Source organism: Hyaena hyaena, unplaced genomic scaffold, assembly GCF_003009895.1.
Source record: "Hyaena hyaena isolate Hyena2069 unplaced genomic scaffold, ASM300989v1 scaffold_796, whole genome shotgun sequence".
NCBI classification, from domain to species: domain Eukaryota; kingdom Metazoa; phylum Chordata; class Mammalia; order Carnivora; family Hyaenidae; genus Hyaena; species Hyaena hyaena.
Genome location: NW_024081429.1, coordinates 529,887 through 549,827, shown reverse-complemented (window position 1 = coordinate 549,827; position 19,941 = coordinate 529,887). Strand labels below are relative to the sequence as shown.

Below are 19,941 nucleotides of genomic sequence, written 5' to 3'. Positions count from 1 at the left end.
TGGTCGCTGGCCGACAGCATAGGGGATGGTCCACAGCACACATCGGCAGTTTGTGTCAGCTTCCTCAGGAATGTTTGGTGCTGTGAGAGCTCTGCCAGAGTACCTGAGCTTGAAGGTAGCCCAGCCCAGTGCTCCCATGGGTATTGTGAAACAGGGTCTACAACGTGGAGGGAGGGGTTGTACTGAGGAACTGTAGATGGGGCATCGGTAACAGGAGGGGATGATTTGGAGCATATATATAAAAATTAAGAGAAAACGCTTCACTATTGCCCTGTGCACTTCTATCTCCTTCCTTGAAGGTTTATTCTAGAAGTGGCTCCACTCTATTTGGTGAGGGGCTGGAAATTGTTAAGGAAGGAGTAACAGCTGAGATGAGGGACAGATAACATAGGGAGGGAATGGGACCAGGAGGGAGTATTAGTGGCGCCTTCAGCCTGGCTGGGATGTACCACTTCTCTCCTGTAGGAGGGGACCAGTTCGCTGGTACACGATTCAGCCCCACTGCCGTTTTCCTCTGAGGAAGGGCAAGCATCGCAGCAGCCAGCGGGGGGCCACGATCTCTTGTGGGCAATGCTGTCCTCACCGTACACTAAGGTGGAGAAGTAGGGCTCCTCTGGCGACATTAATTATTGCAAAGCTCCTACGCCTGTCTTCATTAATTACTTTGACAAGAATCTAATAAACTCATCATCATCCTTTATAGCTAGTGTACGCTATGTCAGTAAAGATCTTAGAGGCCTACCAAGAAACTTAGGGGGTGTTTGATCCCAGTAATCAAACAAGTTAAATTAATTCCCACTCTATTTAACACTATGGATGCTTTAATGACCAAGGTTCTGTGAGCTTTTAATCATGATCGTAATTTAAAATACTAAGATTGGCATTATACAGAAAGGCCCCTGTAGGCTGGCCAGTGCTTCTTTAAAACACATCCAGTCATCAGAAAGGCACATCAAAGAGCTTCTTTATATAAAAACCACAAGGCACACAAGGCAAACAGGTGACCGGGTCAAAAGGCACCGTTTCCGAGTCCTTTCCTCCTCTTCAGGTTTTGCACATTTGAATGTCCGAAGACAACTCTGCGAGCTGCTGGCAGTGGCCGTGGGATGACTGAGGGCTCCGTCACTGAAGCAACAAGTAGTTTTCAGAGGCACAGATCTGGTGCTGAGTGATGGAATCTAGGGGAAGGGAAAAGCAGTTTAGCATTTATAATGGCCAACCACATGGTATGATAATAACCCTGTATAGATGCAAAGTCGTATTTTAAAATCTTAGGTGGTTTAAAGTGGCGTTGTCTATGTGTCCGCATGTCCATATAGCACATGTGACTATTTAAAACGAAATAAAGGGGCGCCTGGGTGGCTCAGTCGGTTAAGCCTCCAACTCTAGGTTTCAGCTCAGGTCACGATCTCACGGTTCATGAGTTTGAGCCCAACATTGAGCTCTGCACTGGTCCAGATCTTGCTTGGGATTCTCTCTCTTTTTGCCCCTCCCACACACTCTCTCTCAAAATAAATAAACTTTAAAATAAAATGAAAAAAAAAATTTAGTGCATCAGTCACACCACATTTTAAGTGCTCAATAGGTGCATTTCCTATAGACACAGCATATATAGGGTGTTCCCATCATGACAGAACATTCTATGAGACAAGTGGCAAGTATGCCAGTCCATGGCGGGAGAGACCAGGATTCCAATCTCCGTTAGCTACAGAAAATACTCTCTGGTACAAGGCAATGTGTATATAAATATATAAGTTTTAGTTATGGGACAAGGACACATTCTTGGCTGTGTATCTACCAATTTACATCCTACTTTGCTGAGTACACAGAGTACAAAGTTAGTAAGCACCGTTTCTAAAACTCAAGTCTTCAGATTTAACTTGAAGAAGCTGGACTAGTCCTGTCAGTTCGAAAGTCTATTATTTTACGAAAATCACCAAGATTTAAATCCTGGTCCAGGATTTAAGCTACAGCTGTGAGAGAACAGGCCAACAGGGGACTAGACTGTTCTTGGCCCTACTTCTTGGAGAATGATAGAGGAATGCAGTGGGTTGGCAGCAGTGGTTGAATTACAAATTAAGTTACAGTTAATTTACCTTTTAAAATTTTACTTTTTGAGAGAGTGGGGGAGGGACAGAGAAAGAGCACATGTGTAAGAGGGAATCCCAAGCCGGCTCCATACTCAGTGAGGAGCCCGACGTGGGGCTCAATCCCACAACCCTGGGATCATGACCTCAGTCGAAGTCAGATGCTTAACTGACTGAGCCACCCAGGTGCCCCTTCAGTTAACTTACTGATTACAACTATTATCCACAGGGATAGATAAACGATATTGAAGGATCTTGAGACATCATGATGATGAACGATAGCAGATGGAAAGTCAAAACATGTTTGTTCTATGAATACGGGGGAAAATGGAAGGCAAAGTGCACATCTTAGCTGTAGCTACAGAACCTGTCCCAGAAGTTAGTTGTCACCTGCCCAGTACAAACGCACTTCCACACAAGAGGTCTGAACTGGTGAGGTGGTCTGATATATACTTGTGATATATACATCATATATGATTAAAATTAATATATCCAACAGAATTACAACAATTACTATTAGTACTAAGCAAAACCACTTCTCTCCATGACACAGTGAAGAAGTATTTTAATATTAGACCTTTATTCGTGGCACGTGTCATACATATTTTCTCTGTCATTCACCTTTTGAGTTCCCTTACGCAAAAAAAGTTTTTATTTTGTGTATTCATTCAGATCATGTAAATCTTTCACTGCAGTTCGGCTTTGAACCATAGGTAGAAAGCCTTTCTTTACACCCAGTTTTAAAGCATGTCAGTTATATTTTCTTCCAGGTTATAAAATCCTATAGATTCAGTTTTTACACTTAGATTTCTGACAGGATGTCATTTTCCAAAGCCAGAAAAGATTACAGAATGGGTGGCAATTTTTAAAATTAATCTAAAATAGAATATAATGCAAAAATGCCAAATATTTCTTTTAAAAGTGGCATATTTATTCTGACATTTATATGAACGAAAACATACATAGGAAGACAATTTTGAAAAAAAGGAATGAGAGACAATCCGACATGCTAGATACCAAAACACATTATAAAATTTATAAAATTACAGTAGGAAAATAGTATGTAATCAGCACACAGCAGATAAAAAGACCAATGGGAGAGTCTGGAAACATGTCCACACATATATAGGAATTTAACAGACGAGTCACAGGGCATTCCAGTTCAGCGCAGAATGGATGAGGTATTACACAGATGGTATGATCCCTTCACATCACACAATAAATAAATTACAGATGAATTAAAGCTGTAAATATTTTTTAAAAATGATGAAAGTATTAATGGAGATAAGAGACAACTTCTAAAGTTCAGTAGGTAGAGATGACCTTCCAAAGTGAAATCCAAATTCAGGTACCTCGGGAAATAAGGCAGTTGAATCCATGAAGAATACTAATTAAATATGAAAGTCTCTGTAACACAGAATACACAATAAGCAAAATTAAAAATGAGACAGATAGATTGAGAGAATTTTACACTTGGACCACAGAGTGAGGGAGGGCCCATATTCTAGACATATTCTATAGAACAGCATGAAAAGGAAAAATAGCCCAATTTAAAAATAGGCCAGTGATAAGGATAGGCAACCCATGAACTATAGCTCCCTCTCTAATTATTCATACTCATTAGTAATTTAGTAATTAGGGAATGACAAGTAATGACACCTATTTGTTTAGTGCATCAGATCACCCCAAACGTCTAATAATGTGTGTATGGATTAATTATACCTCCTCCAATGGTCAGAAAGAATGAAGTAGCTGTGTATGTGCTAACATGGAAGGCTCTCCTAGACAGAGTCAAATAAAAACTCAAGGAACAATATGTGACCCTCCATTTATAGAAGAATTCTCAAGAAATACATAGGTTTATATATATTTCCTTCTACTTAAATATGTTCTAAAAAATCTAAAAACACTCTTCCAGCTTTACTGTAGCGTAAGGAAGAGTTGTAAGATTTGGGGACTCTCTATGTCTCTATTCCAATTCTTTGACCATGAAGCCTAGAGTCACTCCACACACCCATGCATGCATGCATCCATTCATTCATTCACTGATTCATTCACTGTGGTGGAGAAAAAGGTTGTCAAGAGAAGTAGCAAGTTTTACATTTGGATCAAATAGAACCTTAAATGTAGCCTCACAACAAAGTCTGTGGCTGGCCCCTCACGCTTGGTATGGCGGCCTCTATGATGGTACTACCTGAGGAATTAACCCGTGGACTTTCCAGGAATGGTACCGAGGTACGTGTAGTGCGGTTAGCAAAGCAGAGATTCAGAACAGATGAGCACTTGACTATGGAGTCATGGCTGGCAGCCAGCACATCCATGCCCAGGAAGCCCCTCATGTCTCCAAGTTCCCAAATATAAACACACACATGAAAAAGGACTTCTACCCAAGTTAATCTGTCATCTAAAGATGGTCACATCCCCAAATTCTAATGTCCCATCATACGAATAGCCCTCAAACACCCCATCCAATGTGACCAATAGTACAGATGTTCACGCAATGCCAGTCCTGGCCAGTGGAGAGAGACAGATGGTACATGAGCACCCCCAACTGCCCCCCACCCTGTTAAATTTGCACTGGAAAGAAAATATGTTGTGTTTTAACAAGGTTATTTAGCAGGTCTTGACATACATTATGCACGAGTTAAAGTTTACTGGCCTTCTGTGTGGTCTGATTAAGATAGTGAAGGAACATGCTGCTAGCTGGTTTTTATAATGTAGTGGGCAAGCCACTTTCTTGAACTAAAACTCCAATCGCTAATAGCCAAATGTGGCTAATGGTACTGAGTGCACAGAATCCTCAGGACACTGTTGGGAGCTTTATCTTAGCTTATCACAATCAGCTGACTATTATTCTAGAGCTGAAGCATGAGTGGCCATGTGGCCAGCACTCATTCAATCAAGGAATCAGCTCTCCTACTATAGGAATGTGGGTCACCCTGCCTCTGGGAACACTCAGGACAGAGTCTTGACAAGGAAGACACCCTTAGTAGTAGGGCCCGACCGGTTACAAATGAACCTAAAATCCTTTCTCCTAGTGAGCCCGCAGCTGCCCACGGCCTCACTTCTCTCTGGAACCACAATGAATGAGACTTTGTACCCTCATCTGATGGTAGTCTTACAGGCTCCTCTTGTGTGTACTGAATAAACCACTATTCCTTCAGTACTTCTCTGAGGATCCTGATCTCTAGAAACCTCAGCATTCTCTCAGAAGCTCAAATTCAAGTCTCAAATTTATCTTTGACTCCTCTTTCCTAATAAAAAACATGCAATCTATCAGCAAGGCCAACTGGCTCTAGAATTTTTATTTAAACTCTGGAAGCTTCTTACCATCTTCAGTGATATCATCCTAAATGTAACCGCAATCATTTATCACCCAAACTACTGTAAGAGCCTGAAACTCCTCTCTCTGCTTCTATTTAAAGATATCTATTCCCCTACTTCAAATCCTCTGGCGACTTCCATTATTCTTAGAACAAAAAAACTAAACTTCTCACCATGGTCTATGAGGGTCTTGAGTGGTCCAGCCTCTGGCTACTTCTCCAGCATCATTTCCCATCGGACATCTAGACTTAATGCCTCTCCTTCTTGTCTACCTTGATCTTAGCATTTGCCTTGGCCTGAAAGGCCAGTCCTTTAGATCTACATGAGCCCACCCTTCTGTTCATCTTTGGGGTCTCAGCTCAAATATAGCCCTTCTGCCAGAAGCCAACCGTGCTCTCACTATAAATACTTATAACTTTTTTTCTTCGTAGCACTGATCACCAAAAGGATTTAAAAAAAATTATTGTCTTCATTAGAATACGAGTCCTGGGGTGCCTGGGTTGGCTCAGTTGGTTAAGCAGCCAACTTTTGTTTTTGGCTCAGGTCATGATCTCATGGTTGTGAGATCTAGCCCTGCATTGGGCTCTGTGCTGACAGTAGAGCCTGCTTGGGATTCTCTCTCTCCCTCTCTCTCTACCCCTCTCCTGCTCATGGTCTCTTTCTCTCTCTCAAAATAAATAAGTAATAAAATTATAGAATATAAGTCCCATGGGGCAAGTACTGTATCTGCCTCATCAACTCCTATTCTAGTAGTGCCTAGAATATGAAAGAGTAAGAGCGACATATGTATCACAATATTCTTCCTTTTTATGGATGAATAATATTCTATTGGATGCATAGACCACATTTTGTTTATCCATTCATCCACTGATGGACACCTGGGTGGACACATTATGGCTATTGTGAATAATATGGGTATGTAGCCGAAAGGAAATTGCTAGATCACATGGTAATTTCATTTACTTTTTTTCAGGAATGACCATACTGTCTCCCACAGTGGCTGCACCTTTTTACATTCCCACCAACAGTGCACAAGGTTCCAATTTCTCCACATCCTCAACAATGCTTCCTTTTTGTTTTGTTTTGATGGTAGTCATTGTAATGGGTATCCAGGGGTACCTCACTGTGATTTTGATCTGCATTTCCCAGTCTGATTAGTGATGATGAACATTTTTTCATGTGCTTCTTGCTATTTTTATATCTTCTCTGGAGCAGTGTCTAGTCAAGTAAGTCCTTGAACCATTTTTCAGTTAGTTTTTTATTGTTGTCTAACTGTAGAATTTCTTCATATTTTTTAGATATTCACCTCTATTTTTGCAAATATTTTCTCCATTTCACAGGTTGCCCTTTCATGTGGTTGACTATGTCCCTTAATGCACGGAAGTATTTTCTTAAACCTAGTTTTACATTTGTTGCCCGGCTTGTAGCATTTGAAGGCAGTATGTGCCTTTTTCCTGCACGTGTTCCAAGTCACTGAGACCAAGTGAGCAAGTCAGTCTTTCAGGTGTCTCCCAAGCAGACTGGAGCAGAGGGTCTGCGTCGGAGGAGAGGAAGCCACGGCTGCAGGGCATGAGTAAGGAGCCATAAAACTTGCCTACTGCCATGAACACAGCTTTGCTGCTTTGGGCTTTCGCCTGGTTGCTGTGAACCTTTCGTTGTTTTCCAGTGCTCCTGCAGACTTGGTTCAGACAGAGTCTCTCTATTTTGGGTGTTTTGTTTTGGTGTTTCTGTGGAGGAAGATGGGAGCTTGGATCTTCTTAGTCTGCCATTCTGCTGACATCTCTCTGGGCAGGTGTCTTTTTTGATGGGTGGTGAGAAGCACACTTTTGATTATTATTCACTTTTCTAATTCTTAAAAAAATTTTACTTATTATGAGAAAGTGGGCAGAAAGCAGGAGGCCAGATCTCACAAACCATGAGATCATGACCTGAGCCGAAATCAAGAGTTCAGTGTTCAACCAACTGTACCACCCAGATGCCCCTTACTCAGCTTTTTAAATGGTGGAAATTATTCAGATTTTCTATTTCTTGAGTCAGTTCCGGTAATATTTTCCTAGAAATTACCCATCTTACCTACTTTCAGATTTGTTGGTATAGATTTATTCAGCAAGCTCTCATGATTTTTGAAACAGCCTTACAGTATCTGTAGTAGCAGCCCCAGTTTCTTTCTTAGAATTGTTCACTGGACCCTTTTCTCTTCCTTTCTTTTTCAATACTGCTATCATTTCAACTATTGATTTTTACCCCAAAGAACTCTTTTTCATCCCTCAAAAAACTTATTTTTGATATATTTTTATTATGCATTTCCTCCTACATTCTTTTGTATTTGTTGCTATGTGTTCATTCATCCTCAAGCATCAAAATTTAATGAAAATAGAATAAAAAATCAGATACTTTTGGGGATGAGCACTGGGTGTTATGTTGAAACCAATTTCACAATAAACTATTTTTTAAAAAAAATAAAAGTTAATAATTATGATAAAAAATCAGATAACTTAATCCAAGTATTTTTTTTCTCTTCCTGAAAATTGGGAACAGCTTCTTGTTATTTTACTTGGAGGTTGGGCCCTTCAGTCACAATCAGCTTCTGTAGTGTACCACAATTTGTGAACCTCTAGTGTTAGTGGTTGCACAAATGAAGAAAAGTTCCACTTACCAAGAGCAGCATTAAGATCTTTTCACAAAGGAAGACTCTGAACTGAAAAGAGGCTGACTAGGAATGCTGGGTCTTTAATTCACCACGTGGTTCTGGAGGAGAAATTCAGGTCTTTCTGTTTCTTCATTGAGAAAATAAACAGATTTCTACCCTGATCCCAGAACTCTTCTAGCCATGTTCATGTGCTGGGGTGGCTGTAACCAAGTACCACACACTGGGCAGCTTAAAAACAGAAATCTATTCTCTCACAGCTCTGGAGGCCAGAAGTCCAAGATCAAGGTGCCAGCAGATCTGGGCTCTCCTGAGGCCTCTCTCCTTGGCTTGCGGAATAGCTCTCTTCTCGGTCCTCGTATGGCTTTCCCTCTGTGTACGTGCATCTCTTCTTCCAAGGACACCAGTCCTGGTGGGTCAGGGCTCCACCCTTAGGAGAGACTATTTAACTTTCAATACCTCTTTAGAGGCCCTGGCCACAAACACAGTCCCATTCTAAGGTCCTGAGGGATAGGACTTCAACATAGTGGATTTTGGCAAACACCATTCAATCCATTAATAAAAAGGTCTAGCGCTTTAGGTTCTAGGACGCTCGGTATTAATTGGCTAACACCCAACAGTGAAGGAACGGAAGTTCCCCATGCTCCAGGGTTAGTATACGAGGCCCATATGCAAAGACAGCCTGAACTACAGGCAACATCCCATTAGGGGGCTGAACTTCGAAGTTTCTTTTATGGCTGTTACCCTACTGGCCCAGGGCTGAAGTTAACAGGGCAGCACTTGCAAAGGGCTCTGTGAATCTGCACACGAGACAGTCTTGTGAACCTGCTGAAACCAAAATGCTTGGCACTGCCATGTAGGTGGCCGGCTAGATTCCCCACATGGATGACTGCATTTCTGGTGGTGGACAGAAAATGTCACCGTGGCCACACAATTTCCTGTCCCCAGCCAAATACGTAGCTGATTGTCATGTTCTATTTTGTTTTTTGTTCTTAAGTGAAGCTTAAAAAACTGTGTCTTGGCTAGTAAGGTGCAGAGAAGGGTCTTTTATTTTCCACGTTGTCTACTTGTCTTTAAAATGCTTTTGAACTTTTCTATCACTGTTGATGCTCACATCCAGTGACAGGAGGTCGGTTGGCATAAATTTAACAAAGGGGAGCCAAGTGAGACAGGTTAGGAAAATTCAAAGATGAACATCTAGGACCACTGGTTGCCAATGAATACAATTAAAGGGAAATCCACCTTCTGAGCACACTCTTCCCATATCTTTCCAAGGCTAACACACATTGTTTCAGCAGCTAGCAGTTAATTAAAAAAATAAGCTATATATATATGTATATATATATATATACACACACACACACACACACACATTTTTCTTAAAAACATAAACACACAAGATGTTGAAATTATAAAATTATACAAATCAGCTTTAGTTCTCATTCATTTCTAGCCTAGCAGATTTCCTCCGTTTGAGAACAACTCAAAACAAAAATCATGTGTCTTATTGTCTTAGATTGTGTCTTAAAAGTGTACTGTCATTTTCTGCATGGTTGTGGAGCTCCTGGGTGTGGAAACCAAAGTGTGAGGATGGTATCAGACATGTTCTGAGGAGGGGGCAGGCTGCGGACAGACCGGTCCCGCCCACCCCCACCTCGTCCTTTCCTGTCTCTTCTTCCTCTTTCCATCCTCAGCAAATGGCTTCACTTCCATGCGACTGGTTCCTTACCTGTGCAGTAAAAATGTGGACCACGAGGGACTCGAAGAGCCCTGATATTAGTTGTTCAGTCATGCACCATAAGGGCCAAGCCTCCTGAGTGGCCTTGGTTAACAGAATGCCATGTTTAAGAGCATGCATTTTTCTGGGCCTCGTTCTGTGGTCAGACATCCGGGGAAACAATGATCTATGCTCGCCTGCAAAAGGCCCACATGCTATCAGAGATCTTTTTCCTGAAAACATTGACATGGGGTGACATTCAAATCAAATGCTTTTTATAAGTTATAAGGAAATCATGCTGAGGCAATTTTTTTTTCCCCTTTGGCAACGCTGTTGAGCATATTACTCTATGTTCCCACAAGAGCATGAAATGTATGTCTTATCACTTGAATGTAGCCCAGACAATAAAAGGGCGCCCGAGACTGGAAATATGTCTTCTGAGAAAGGCCAAACCAGCTTTAAGTGATAACACCAACTAGGGATGAAGAGAGTGAAAAGAAATGATTACAGCACAAAAATTCGCAGACTAGTGATGAATGTACGGGGTCTCGGGGCTCCCAACCACCCTCCCCCACCCGCCCTGAAAGCCTCACTTAAGCTGCCAGCCAAATTACTTAGGACTTGCCTGTCTTAGTTTCTTGACATGTGAAATGGGAATTCTACTCTCTGGGAGTGCTGGGGTAAAGAAAATTACTGGAAAATGCTTCCATTCCAAAGTCAGGTAAAGGTAACATTTTGTTTCCTAGTGCCGGGAATTTGGTTTTTGTTTTCCTGTTTATTTTCATACATATTCAAATGCCCACAAGTATTTTCTCTCTCAAAAATCCCCATTTCTCCTTCTGGTTGAATGATTCATCGAGAATCTTGGCCTAAGTGTACTGCTGTTTCAGGGAAAATGGACTCTGGGGAATGAAGTGGGAACACAGTCATGGCCGTTCAGACAGCCTCGTTATAAAGCAACTCAGCGTGTGAGATCCTCCATGGAGCAAATGAGTAAGACACGGCTTACATTCCGCATGGTGAGCCTTGTTTGGAGGTCTCATAAATTCACACTGTTCTATGCCAACAGCCAGGAGGGTGAATGCTCCGTGGTCACCCCTGAGCAGCGTCCTCCAAGGAAAAAGCTGGACATTTGGAGAAAGTCTTATGCTGGAATAATCACTTGACAGTTTTGTTTGTTTGCTTTTCAATGCAAATGTCGGATCAGACAGTGAAGGGAAAAGGCGGCTTATCTGGAGGAATCTAAGCTAGGATGTCGGAGTCTTAGGGAAAGAGACTTTTTTTTTTGATGATGTCCATCTTTCCCTCTATCAAAACAACAACAACAAAACAAACCAATCTTCTCAGGGGTTTCTAATGGCTAAAAAAAAAAAAAAAAAGTCGATCCCTTGTGACTTTATTGTATCTGCATAAACAAAGATCCCACAAAATATAAGGATAAATATAAAGGTACTAAAAAACAAAATCCTTGGGATCTTTATTCTGGAAAGCAAAATATAAATCCGAAAGTAGATGCAACAAGCTCCTTTTTCAGAGACTTTTTTCAGACTTTAAGAACTACTCGATTCAAACTGGTCTTCAGTCTCAGGACTCCACCTGAGGATCTAGTTGTAGCACATGCTTTTCATGATTTCTCACATAACTTTCTGTCAATTCAGTCTTAACATGGCTTTAATTTTAATTAGAAGGCATTTTAATCGCACATTTTGAGAATAAAACTTCTCTAGAAGCACTCACAGTGGAGGCTCAGGGGAAGGAGAAAAGTCTTCAGAGGAGAAAGCGTTGCCATGTCAGTGGATGCTGTCCCCCGATGACAATGGATGATGCCCACCATGCGGGAAGGTGTCCTGCACTCTCTGGTGCGATCTCCTTCGCCCATCGTGTGAGGTAAGCAGGCCAGAGGCTATTAGCCTGTTGACTAGATGACGGAAATTAGGTCCAGAGAGCACAGGTGATTTGCCTCCGGTCAGAGCAGAAGCCAGGGGCAGAACTCTGATGCGAAAGGAAATGCACGACTCAGGACCATGTGCCCTGTGGGTCTATGCACACGCAGAGACATGCACATGGACTCTCCTTAATTTGCACAAGGCTGGAGCTACTGTAACTCAATTAAAAAAGAGAAGAACAGAAACTCATAAACATTTGAAAAAATACCTGTTCTGACACCCAAGTCACCACAGAGGACCTGGTGCAGACAGGGGCAGTGGCCAGAGTCGGGGCACTCACCTTCGGGGTGAGGATTTCACCACGCCGAGGGCCAAGGATTCCAGAACACACAATGCCCGGAAGCTGCCAAGGGCACACGCGGATGGTGTAATCAATGACAAACCAGAAACAGGACATGAATTATGGCAGAGGAAAGAAGCTTGGGCCCCCAGCTCCAGCTCTGAATCTCAGAGAATTCCACAGGGCCCTGGGAAGGTTAAGCGCTGGGGTCAAGCAGGTAGACCTCTGCCTCCTAAAAACCCACGCACAGAGGAGCCGAGGGGACAAACAACTGGAGGAACTAGGCGGGCGGCTGGACTGCGCACGAGGCAACAGGAAGGGGCGACAGAGCTCCCCAACCTGGAAATCATAGCTGTGTAGACCCAGACGCTGGCCTGTGTGCACGGCACACAGCCGACGCTGAAGAGGTGAGCTGTTGATACGGACGGCTGATATCAATCATGTGCACAGTTCCGTTAGCTGAAAGAGACAGTTGTTTCAAAAGCGAAATTCTGGTTTCCAGTTGGTGTCATTTTGACACATGCACTTTTCTAAAAACAACAAAACAACCTCTGTTTCAGAACATAGGATGTTTTGAAGGTTATATTCTTGGCATTCAGAAGAGAGTAAACAGCCGCTTGGCTCTTGGACTGTAGCTAAAATCATAGATTTTTTTTTTCTGAAATAAGTTTCCAGGCGAAAGATAAATTACTCTGCACCAGATAGTAAAAAAAAAAAAAAAATTACTCTTGATTGCCATACTTTAAAAAATATCAAAGAATGACCATCAATCATTTAAAAGATATTCATAAACTGTCTGTAGTGATCTATGAATAAAACTTGGACATAGTATCCTCTTATCTGTTAAAGGATAATGTCTGGGAAGGGGTGAGAAAAGCCAGCAGTTTGGGATTTGGAGGCAGGAATAGGGAGCCTGGAACAGGGAGGCAGGAGGAGAACACACTTCTCAAATCTCAAGAAGCCAGGTAAGGATCCCGCCTCAAGGTGCTGACACTGACGTAGTCCAGTGAGGCTGAAGAAGGGAAGGTTTCTGGCGAAACCAGTTCTGACTTTGGGCCTCCAGGCTGCGAGTTTTGGTGTTCCCGTCTGTGGGACGTGCGATGACAGCCCTAGCCTCTGTGTTCATCAGACCCAGAGCAAGAAGATTTCTCCCCAAAGTGGGGCCTGAGCACGTACAGCACCATGACCGCACGAATGCCGCCCATCGCAGCCTCCCCTGTGCCCACTCCGCGCTGCTGGCGGAGTCACCTCACCACCCTGTCCACCTGCTTCTCCTGAACACCCCCACAGCCCCCCAGAGCCGGGGTAATGGACGCAGCCCGCCTGTTCCCACACCGCCAGCCTCCTGGCAAGCGGGCTTATCTTGTACCTCTCACCCCCCCAGTCAAGTGAAGCACCGGCCACCTTCAATGCTGCACTGATCCCAGACACGGACATTAGGTTCTTATCTTAGTTTCTGAAAAGAAAACTGTAGCTCCTTTTGCACGGAAGGATATCTTTTGCGGCAGGTGAACAAATGAGTGTCAGGAGAAGTGGGTGACACCCTGGGTGGGGGGGTCTTGGGAGCTGGGCCCTGACCCCCAGCTCTGGGAGGAGAGCAAGACCAGTGCCCAGCGGGGAGACCAGCTGAGCTGAGGGTGGGCAGGCTTTAAGGTTCGGGGTAGCCGGGGGTAGGCTGGGTCTTTCACACTAGCTGGTGAGGTGAAGTAGGTAAAACCTAATAGGATTTCCTCTGTCCTTGTGAACTCTATGTGGGCTGACAGGAAAAAGCAGAGATTCTGGGTTGCCTTGTGACCAAGAGTAAGTATTGGATTCTGTCAAAGGCAGATGCTTGGATGCAGAGATGTCCATTCAAAAGTCCCGCGACTACACGGAGGAGGGCATGGGCATCATGTTTCCTCCAGGAAAACCCATCTGTGTGCCTGGGACCACAGAAGAGTGGCTCTGAAGGGCACACCAACAGCTGTTGCTCTCGGAAGGCACCTCCCCCGTCCATCCCTGTGCGCAGATCCCTACCTAAGATCCACGTTTCTGACAGATACTTGACTGTCGCCTTCCTCTTCCCTTGGGAGGGTCCGATGAAGATGCCGGCCTGGCGTGGGATTCTCGTGATCTGACCCCCACAGAGGAGGACCAGTTCCCACAGCTTGGGTCTGGGGGGGTTGCTGGCCGGGGTGATGAACATCACAGGCTGATCGGCAAACAGGCTTCCCTGGTACTGCCCCGCAGATAAACAGCGCTCCAGGCGGCAGAGCTGTTGGGCAGAGACACGGAGGATTAGCACAGCCCTGAATCACTTCTTCACGTAGGACAGGTCAGCTGTGAAGCTCCCTTCCTTTTTCAGAAAAAGACTGAACGGTACAGGTGCACATTCTCAGCTGAATTCTGAATTCTGAGCATCCAGGGGAGATACTGACATTTAATGATAATGACAGATAATGAGCAGATAAAACATTTGCTGAAGCAGTTTGCAAGGAAAACTGTAAACAAATTAACAGCCCTCTCCCCCCTGCCCAAACAAGTTTAGGCTTTTGAATTATTACAAATTCTAAACCAAAATATTGAAAAGGAATCAACTGTTGAGCGAGGAGAACTCGCATGTGCGTCCTGTAATCCTGTCCGAGTTCTGTGGACGGCTGTGGAAGAGAAGGCAGGAGCCGCTAGAAGGGAAGCCCGCTGTCCTGGACCAGCGATGGTCAGTGCAAGGTGCTCTGGGGCTCTTCCCAGCACGTGACTCCCACAGCACCCTAGTGGCACTCTGTGCCCGGCCCCACAGTGTTGGCGGCAAAGGGGGAAGGAGAAAAAAACAGTGGAGGTCCAGGGCTAATCCCAACACATGAGGCTGTGGGGGGGGGGGGGGGGGTGGGAAGTATCTAGACATTTATTTCACTGAGTCACTGTGGAAATGGTGATGAGCACCGTCAGAGACAGTGGGAAACATTTCAGAAACCGGGATTTTAAACTGTTCTCCTTTTTGTCCTGATAAAGTTGTGGTCGGCCGGCTGACCCAAGGGACAGTGGGAAGGCCTGCTTATTCTAAACAAACATTTCACTAACTACAGATTAATAAAGACTTCTTTTTAAGTGTAGCTACCCTGTGGGAGATGCTGAGGGTGAACTGTCATCCACATTTTGAGTATTTTAATCAGCCGATTTCCCTCAGGATAGAACTGAACATTTCAGAGAAGTGGACTCAGAGAAATTAAGGATTTGGACCAGAGATATGTGGGAATAGAGATTGAGGGGTGTGTAACCTTTGTGGAGCAATGTGGAGGGAAATGTCTGCCACTCAGTGGATGGCAGCTGGCCCCAGGGCACGGAGAGGGGCCGGCTCTGGAGGTAGGAGGCCAGCAAAGGATACCTTCCTCAGTCTCCGTCACTGACCTTCTGCCACTAGGTTCTCATACTAAGAAAAGAAATCTCTTGATGAAAACCAAAAGTAACAGAATCAACCTGATACACTTGAATATGGCCATGGAATCAATGCTCTTTACTCATCACTAGCTTCGAATTATGCAGTGTAAGACCTGACATTTAACCCTTTCATCTGGTTGGGTAAGTGGTGCAGGAGCCTGACAATGTGTGATGACTTTATTTAATCCTTTTAGTAATTTCCAATATCCCTGTGAGATGGGGAGTAGAGAGGGTTTCATTTAATTTTGCAGGCGAAGACACAGAGGCAGAAGCTTGTCAAGATATTTGCTTTGGCTAAATGGTGAGTCAAGCTGCAAGAAACAGCCCACAGTCCCTGAACTTGGTGAGTCACTGGACCGTGCTGCATTTTAACTGCAGATCAAGAAAGAATCTTACTAGTAATCATGCGTTAAAAAAGCTAATTATAAAAGTAGTTGACAATTGACATGATACGGAAGGGTATAAAGTAAAACGAATTTTCCATACTGCTGTCTGTTAACGAAATCCACCCTTCTCCTGTCCTTCTCAGGGGCAGGGTGTGGTCTCTTTGGAGGGGGTGCTAGTCTGTGCAGGGCCATGTCTTCAAGACAGGGGCCCCTCCCAGACCAAGGTAGGACTCAAGATTGGTCCAAGCAAATCACAGTGATCTCTTCTCCCTCTCAAAGGACTGGGTCTATAGCACGGGCTGGACTTGATCGTGGCCAACAGGATCTGAGAGGCAGTCTGAGGGCAGTCTTTCCTCACTAATATAGACTGATGCATAAGCAAAAATACCTCTCTTGTTGGCTGAACTCGGTCACACTGATGATAGAATACCTGTAATTACTGAAGCTGCGTGAGGCCATAAACATGCTGAAAATGGCCGAGTGGGAAGGCCCTGGATCCTGGATCACGTTTCTAAGTCACTGGGTTGACCAAACCCAGGGGGAAAAACATTTTTTTTTTTTTTTTTTACTTCCTCAGGCTCCTCTTTTGTGGATTTGTGTTTCCAGAAGCACGAAGCATCCAGATGCTGGTTCTCAGGCCCCTGCCAACTCCCAGAGGTAACTTACCCCTGTTAAGTGTCTGCTATGTGTGTTTCTAACCTCTGTGCAATGTTTGCACACAAAAACATTCAGGATATGATTTTTCTTAAAAACAACAACAAAAAACAAGATCAAGTCTCTATCTTGGTATATGGATAAGCAGTAAATCAAACCCATATTGAACACAATAGAAAAGGACATGTGTAAACCTTTCACATGGTTAGAATGTTACTTCAGTAGCTCATCGCTTCGGTTCTTCATTCTCCTCCCACATTTATTGAGTGCTTACTGTCTACCAGGCACGTGCAAGATGCTGGGGGAGCAGAGAGGATTAAGACCTAGTCCCTGACCTCCGTGTAAAGCACGAAGTACAAAAGTCAACATAAGAAAATACTTCCTTTAGGTACTCAATAGGCTTGGGGCAGTAACTATTCAACCACTATGGACCTATATCAATATTTTTATAACTGGTACAGCTGAACCAACGTGTACTAATGGATTATCAGGCCTGGACACAGCAAACTGCCCTTTAAAGCAACATTTTAAGTGGTGTTTTTATCTTATGATTGTGTCTGCCTAACTGAAGTATACTATGATGTACATTAAAATCTTTCTTCATGATGATAAAAAAAATAAAGTAGTCCTTTCGAGTAAAAAAAGGAAATACTTCCTTTTATTTATTTATTCAGCTTGAAATTAAAGGAGGCAAAGAATTACAAAGATCTTATTCTTCACTCAAAAAAATTGAGGCTACGTGCATGCTGACTTTCTAATTCTAAGTAAAATAATTTCTGGGAACGCTTAATCAAGATTTAGGTTACTTAAAATTAAAAATTAATTTGGGAATTTATCCTAGAAGTACACTCCTCGATGTATAGAAGGACATGCATGGACAGGAGTTCACTGCCATAGAGACGATGATTGGCACGTTTTTATTTACAGTATAGATACGATAGGACACAGGATTCTCCCTATTACCGAGCTTTCAGCTGCACGCATTCTCAGAGCAGAAGGTCTCCAGAATGTGATCCTTCCCCGGGATCCCCGCCCCTGCTATTGTCCCCTCGGGTATGTAGACAGAAGTGGTTTACTGCTGTATGTGCTGTCGCCTCAAGAATTCTGCCCAGGACTAGTCAACTTGAGTCTCTAGCCCAAAGCAGTTTTGTGACCACCGGTACACTCTTAAAAACCAGCTGAGAACCCTAAGGTTATCAGCAGCACAGCGAGTGAGCAGGGCAGCTGAGTGCGCTGTAGGTGCCCGACAATGCCCTCCGACCACGCCACCTTACCCTGAAAGGCTTTCTCTTACTTCACGGTTGAGGAGAAAGGCCTCAAATGCACAAATTTTACAGTCAACTTGCTGTTTGTTATTATCACTGCCTTCTCAATCCCCTTGGTAATAGCAATTCTTGGCAATTTGTTCTAAATTCTAATTCCATCTCAAACTTTTCAACAAACGTGCGCTGCAAATGCTGTCAACTGTAGAACGGGTCTGGGTGATGGTGGGCGTGAAGACAGGCTGTGGGGGGACAGGGGCTCACTGCAGGGGTGGTCGTGGTGTTTCTGTTCTCTACTCAAAGACAACCTCAGACAGAACCAGGTTTATCTACATTGACCTAGAAGTTTCTTGCTAAAAGTTGTTAAAAGATCATTTTTTAAAAATCATTCTTCTCTTAATAGTTCATTTTATTTAACTGAGATGCTATAATGGTTCCAAGGAGAACTGACACATTGATAGATTGGGAATATGGAGAAGAACCGGCAAATGATCCAAAAAATGGGCTTTTCTATGGAGTTGAGGCATTTCCTCCACCAGGCAGGACTCAGCTCATGCCCGTAGACAAGACTCATTTGCACTGCCAGCAGCCCATTACAACTCACAGACCCATGAAAGACGAGGGGCAGTCTGTAAAAGTGACCACAATCAGCCTGGAAAAGTGACCACAGTCTAAAAAAGTATAGTTTTCCAATGAAGTACTCAAGTCTCCCTATAAAACCCAGGGTATCTACTGAAAAATAATGGAAGAAAAGGGGATTAACTGACTCCTCTAGGCTTAATTAGCCTCCACAATAAACAGGACAGGTCAGTAGTCAGGGTGAATTTGAATTTGGGGTGGATTTCAAGAGCTCCTGCTTTTCTCCATGCTGACATAAAATCATCACATAAAAGAACATTTACGTTACGTGTCTGCGTGTGTGTGTGTGTGTATAACAAGTCAAGGAGAGGGCTGAGAGAGACAAAACTTCCTCTGTCACAAGATCTTCATTTGAACCCTTGGTTGTGAAGGATTAGGGACTGCTAGGGAAGGGTCTTAAGTGAGTGAAACAAAAAGGGCATCAACTGTGCTTTATAAAATGTTGTCTCTGCATTTGTGTCTTCACCAAAAAAGCTGTACTGATTTAAGATTTCAGCCCAGAACCTTCCACTCTACTTACAAGGCAGAGCCTACTGCTGACAAAGCTGAGCTGAGCCCCGTCCCCCGGCACTCCAGCTTCAGTGACTCCCAGTGATTTGCCCCACGGGGAGGGTGTCGACGGCTCACTGACTCCAGATATGGAAGTTAGATTTCAAAGAGCGAATCTGTTTTTCCCTCCAGGTAGAGCTCACCGGGATGGTTATTCTGAATCGCTGGCCATTTCCATTGGTTCCCACAAGCCGCACACAGAAGAGGTACAGGTCTGTTATTAGGAAATCCTCACAGCAAACTTCTCTGATTCTATGCTGGAAGAACCAGAAGCTCAGAAAGGTTGGTCCTTCTGGTTTGCATGATGGTGCCCAGTACGCGGTGGCATCAGGTCTGAATAGATAGTCTCAGGCCCCAATGTCCTGGCCTTTTCCATACCTTCACGTGGTCTCTGTTCTTCTGGGTAAAAGAGATAAAATACCTATTCCCACACGGTACGCAACAAATGAGATGATGCCTACCTCCTGTACTTTCTCACACTTTAGCGGCAACAATGTATAGGATGGGTCTTATGATGCATGGTGGGGTGCAGTTTTAATTTGCTGTGCAGGCTGTACACTTCCTTAATGTGTTTCAATGCCCCACGCTTAGAGTGGTTACCCAAATCTATATGTGGGCCAGCACAGAACTGCACACCACAACAGCATGCCAAAGAGAACATACAAATATAAAAAATAAACTTGTCCAGCCCTACATTTGTCTATATCCCACTTTTCTTTCAAGGACAGTTTATTTTGGGAGAGAGAGAGGAGAGAGAAGCCCAAGCAGGCTCTGTGCTGTCAGCACAGAGCCCGACACAGGGCTGGATCTCAGGAACCGGGAGGTCACGACCTGAGCCAAAATCCGGAGTCAGACGCTTATCCAACTGGGCCACCCAGGCGCCCCCATCCCTTCTCATGGTCCCTTGTGGCTGAGCCCGTGAAAGTGTTCCAACAGGCGTGGCACCCAGGCTGCAAAGGGAACTGTAGCCCTGTGTCTGTTTGTCCTCGTACTTTGGTACTAACACCAGAGAGGGCAGGAGGGGAGAGAGGGGCAG

The 19,941-nt window shown here is 44.0% G+C and overlaps 1 protein-coding gene across 2 annotated transcripts in view; it reads right to left on the bottom strand.

The window, feature by feature from the left end:
• Positions 1-825: 825 nt before the first annotated feature.
• The window catches only part of MCPH1 (microcephalin 1), a 270,061-nt gene continuing 250,945 nt past the window's right edge, over positions 826-19,941 (bottom strand). For both annotated transcript variants that reach the window (XM_039219166.1, XM_039219168.1), the window contains exons 14-15: positions 14,018-14,255; positions 826-1,178 (exon numbers count right to left, since the gene is read on the bottom strand). In XM_039219166.1, the coding sequence (XP_039075097.1) occupies positions 1,123-1,178; positions 14,018-14,255 (294 nt within the window). In that variant the 3' untranslated portion in view covers positions 826-1,122. The remainder of the gene's footprint in view (positions 1,179-14,017; positions 14,256-19,941) is intronic.